Source organism: Sander vitreus, chromosome 12 (assembly GCF_031162955.1).
Source record: "Sander vitreus isolate 19-12246 chromosome 12, sanVit1, whole genome shotgun sequence".
Lineage (NCBI taxonomy): Eukaryota > Metazoa > Chordata > Actinopteri > Perciformes > Percidae > Sander > Sander vitreus.
This window is the reverse complement of record NC_135866.1, coordinates 26,428,906-26,433,803: the sequence shown is the minus strand read 5'-3', so window position 1 is coordinate 26,433,803 and position 4,898 is coordinate 26,428,906. Positions and strand designations below refer to the sequence as shown.

At 41.9% G+C, this 4,898-nt stretch overlaps 1 protein-coding gene across 1 annotated transcript in view; it reads left to right on the top strand.

The window, feature by feature from the left end:
* The window catches only part of ptf1a (pancreas associated transcription factor 1a), a 1,049-nt gene extending 162 nt beyond the window's left edge, over nucleotides 1-887 (top strand). Inside the window, exons 1-2 of the mRNA XM_078265187.1 lie at nucleotides 1-436; nucleotides 685-887. The exon at nucleotides 1-436 is cut by the window's left edge and continues 162 nt beyond it. Coding sequence (XP_078121313.1) covers nucleotides 1-436; nucleotides 685-887 — 639 coding nt within the window. The remainder of the gene's footprint in view (nucleotides 437-684) is intronic.
* Nucleotides 888-4,898: the final 4,011 nt, after the last annotated feature.

Genomic DNA, 4,898 nt, shown 5'->3' with positions numbered 1-4,898 from the left:
GACTATTACAGCAAAGACGGAGGCGACAGAGCAGCGCCCCACGATGGAGACTACGACACCGGCAACTTGTCCTTCTCCTCGTCGTCCTCCACTTTCTCTTACGGCACCCCGGACCTGTCCCCACGTCACGGCGGGCCGTTGCTGAAGCGGAGGCGGCGGATGCGGTCCGACATGGAGATGCAGCACCTGAGACAGGCGGCCAACGTCCGGGAGCGGCGGAGGATGCAGTCCATCAATGACGCGTTCGAGGGTCTCCGCTCGCACATCCCGACCCTGCCCTACGAGAAGAGACTGTCCAAAGTGGACACGCTGCGGCTCGCCATCGGCTACATCAACTTCCTCGCCGAGCTCGTGCAGTCCGATCTGCCCATCCGAAACTCCAGCAGCGAGACGCACGCGCAACCCAAGAAGGTCATTATCTGTCACAGAGGAACAAGTATGTCCATTTAAAGACCATATATATATATATAACCTCTAAATTTAGTTGTTTTTTTTTACTCCCCGAGAAGTACACATAAATGGTGATGGCTTGGTAGTAAAATATCAACAACTGTCATGTAATAGTTTGGATTTATGCAGCCTGCATCATATGTTGATTAACATAATGAAGACAACAAAAAAAAAAAAAAAAAGCAACATTATTATTATTATTATTAACGCGCTTCTTCCTTTTTCTCTTCCCAGGGTCTCCCTCCCCCAGCGACCCGGACTACGGCCTGCCTCCCCTGGCCGGGCACTCTCTGTCCTGGTCGGATGAAAAGCAACTCCGGGAGCAGAACATCATTCGGACCGCCAAGGTGTGGACGCCGGAAGACCCCCGAAAACTGCACAGCAAACCGGGCCTCACAGACATTGAAAACAAGCCTCCTTTCGGCCTGGTGGCCTGAAAAAAAAAAAAAAACCGAGTCCTTGCGACTTGTCCTGTAAAACGCACATTGTAAATGTGAAGACTATAAAGTTGATTATGTTAATGTTAACGTGCGCTCGAAAGGCGCATTGCAAAAAAAAAAAAAAAATGTGAACACCATGTGAGCTTACAGTACACTTTTTTTTTTTTTTTTTTCCCCGATATTGTATTCAATGTTGTAAATAGTTTTATCATGTTGATAATTTTATTTTTGTAATTCAGGCAACTGGCAATCATGTATTTATTTTTTCTCCCACAAGTGATAATATATGTTTTAATTTAATCGCAATGAATGAGAGAACATATTTTTATATTGTTGTACAATGATTTATATTTATATTCAATCTGCAAATAAAAGCACTTACTTGATGAAAAAAAAAGTGCTTTCTCTTTTTTTCTCATGCTATATTTTATTATTTGTTTCTGGTCAAATGTGAAATAAGATGTTAAGCATCAGCATGTTGGTAGAGCAAGCCTAGCAACAAATGAGTTTGAAGATTCATTATTGCTCTAAGAAATAATAATTGACAGAAAGCACAGCAAGGTTCACAGACTGGCAGTTTCCCAGTATATGAGCGAGTTAAGTAGTAGCCTACAGAGTAAACTCTACCCACTGATAACAAGCCCACGCGATGTGAAAGCTCCTGGAACTTATTTTTGTCAACTAACAACAAATGGTTTTAATGAAACATGTGAAGGCAACGTTTTCCGTTCAGAAACGTAACAGAAAAGAAAACAGAAAAAGGTGTTTTGCCAAGTAACTTAAAAGGAATTTACCTTGATGGTGGTTGATGGTTAACAAACAAACACATTGATCATTAATATGAAATAAACAATAAATACAGAAACAAATATAGCCTCTACAAAATAGACGTTTAACATAAGGAAAAAGAGGCTGAATGGATTGAGCGCACTTACTTGATCCATACTAACACAAACTAACAGAAATGGCATTTATATTTTTATGTTTGTTTGTGACAAACTATATGCTTATCATATTGAATCATAAGCCTGTTTTTGTCACCAGCTTTTCAGTATTATGACGAGGAGACCTGGACACAACAGGAGCGTGAAAAATAAAGATAGATTTACATTTTGCAGATTTGGGGTTTTCAACAAGGTCTCATTTTCTAATAGATTTGTTGTTGTTTAAACTATTCCAAAAAAGTGTGATGTTTTGAATATGGAGAAAGTTTTGAACAATACAGGAGAATAATACTTTCCTTTTACATAAATAGCCTACTGACATTTGCAACATAAAGGGATCCAGAAAAGGCACAAAATGTTGCGTAAATGTTAAAAGGGACGACCCCCAGAGCCCCCGGTTATGTGTGTGTGTGTGTGTGTGTGTGTGTGTGTGTGTGTGTGTGTGTGTGTGTGTGTGTGTGTGTGTATGTGTGTGTGTCAGTGTAAATGTTGGACCTTCAAATAATGACTGTCCATAAAATACACATATAGCTAGTTCATGACTGGAATCTTGAAACTTTATCTTATCATGCATCATTAACATAATATTATTATGGTGAGCGCAAGGGTGTAACTTCGGGTTCAACATTGGGGGGGGGGAGTTGAGATCGTGTATTTACAAAAGCGACAAAAACATCGAAAATATCTTTCAGAAAAAAATCAAAAAAAGCCACAAAAACACTGAAAAGGAATCAAAACTTCGAAGACCAGCCTTGATAATTGGGGGGGGTTGTAACCCCCCCCATCCCCATGTAAATGACGCCTATGGGTCAGTGCATGGTACCTACACTGTGTAAGGTGAAACCTTTTAGCATGTAGCTACCTTTCACTGTAACAGTCCAATGAACAGTCTGAAGGAGTGACGATTAGAAGGGGAAGCCCGCAGTTAACCCAAACTAATACAGCCCAATATTGTGTGACATAAATATGCAAATGAGATGCTAATGAGGAGACAGCGTATACCCACAAACAGCTGAAGGTGTTTAAAGCGCACGCGGGCGTGCAGCAGTATGGTGGGAAGCTGTTGAATGCTCCTCTGTGCTGCCAGGTGCTGCCGGGACAGATTTTCCCGTGGTACAGCGGCATCCCTCCAACATGTGTCCCCACGCCCCGCACCGCCAACACACTGCCGCATGCTTATATGAACCATGAGGCCCCCCAAAAAAGCTGCAAACAAGGCTGAGGCGACACGCATAGCACTGCTGCAAGTACGCTGTTAGGATTGGGAAAGTTTGGATTTTCAAAAACCAGCACAACAGGTGGGCTAGCTCATATTTCTTTATTATAACTATTAGCCTTTCGGAGGATGTCGCAGGTCTGTGTGTTTTACAGCCAACATTCGGGCATTTATCTATTTATGTATGTATGTATTTGTTTATTTTCTTAGGATGCCACATTATTCTGGTTTTTAACTTTAAGGTTCCAGAGTCCCCCTCTCTCTCTCTCTCTCTCTCTCTCTCTCTCTCTCTCTCTCTCTCTCTCTCTCTCTCTCCCTCTCTCTCCCTCTCTCTCTCTCCCTCTCTCTCCCTCTCTCTCCCTCTCTCTCTCGCTCTCTCTCTCTCTCTCTCTCTGTAGCGCGACAGGAGCATGTAATCCTATTACAGCCATTGGAAAGTCAAATGTTAGGGAGTCAATGCTGGGCAACTTCATCTCTTTGGCAGGAGGGTTGGTTCCACTTTGATTGTGCGGCGGCAGAGCCGGGGGGTTAAAACAGTGGTAGCATTGTAGTTTCCTCGCACCTTAACGCTTTTGTGCAGTTGACGGTTTTTTAGTGCGCGGAGCGCGGAGCGCCTCTCAACATCCTTTGGTGCGCTCGCAGCCAAGCGGAAGGGACAGGCTGAAATACTCCCGGCTATCTTGTCACTCCGGCTACGGGCTTTTGGCAAGGCTTTAAAGGACACGACCATTTTGCTGTCTGACAGGTTTTATTTTCCTTTAGTTCTCTGCAGGCCTGGGCATTAGAGAGCCACGCCAAGAGCGGTAATTTGGTTGAGAAAGGCTCGGCGCTGAGCTAAAAAGGCCGCTGATTCACCATATAGACAGGCAGCGCGCTTTCATACCTACAGTATGCTGTCCAGGGCAGACAGCGACACAGAGCACTAACCACGCTGCTGTCACAGGGCCGCGGAGTGAGGGAAAATGTTAATATACTATATTTGGCTCTCTTCTCTTCTCTTCTCTTCTCTTCTCTTCTCTTCTCTTCTCTTCTCTTATACTAGCCTATTATTTTTGTGATTAATCTAAGCATTCTCAGAATAAAGTCTGAGTTCTGAAAGTAACAATACTGAGGGAGAAAAAACATCTGAATAGTCTGATTTCTAAAATAAAAATCTGAAATCAGGTGTATTTCAGACAGACAAAAAATCAGAGGGTACGTTTAAAATTCGGACATTCAAAGTTAATTCTGAAGAAGAAAAACACCAATAACATATTCCACAGAGTTGGGATTTATACGCATGTTTTATAAAAGAAATTGAACTTGAGTTTTTGTTTTCATCATGAAGAAGACATCGACAGAAAGATGTCAGTGACTGAGTGAATTTACTCAGGCGCTTTACTTACTGTAAGAACTCCAGTATTTTCATTCTATTTCACCTTATACTTGTACTTTATTATATATTTCAGATCCACTACATGTATCTGATGACTGCTGCTAGTCTGTCATTAATAAGATCATGATGCATTCCTATGGATTGAATACCCACATTGGATACAAAAACAAAACCAGGAACAGCGTTATACTTGTAAATACACACTAACCATTGTTTTTTTAAACAGGCTTCTTTATTTTTTAATAATTGTGTAGCCTACATGTTATTGCTGATATTTTAGGCCTACATTTACTCACCTGTGAGTAAAATATTGAACACAGCACTCCCCTGTGCCGCCTATAACATTATGACATATGATACTTTTAAAGCCTTAGCATTTTTCACTACCATCAGTGTCCTTTAGCGAGTATGATGTCTGACTGCATCAGACATATTTCCGTTGAAACAATGCTCCAACAAATACATAATGTGAC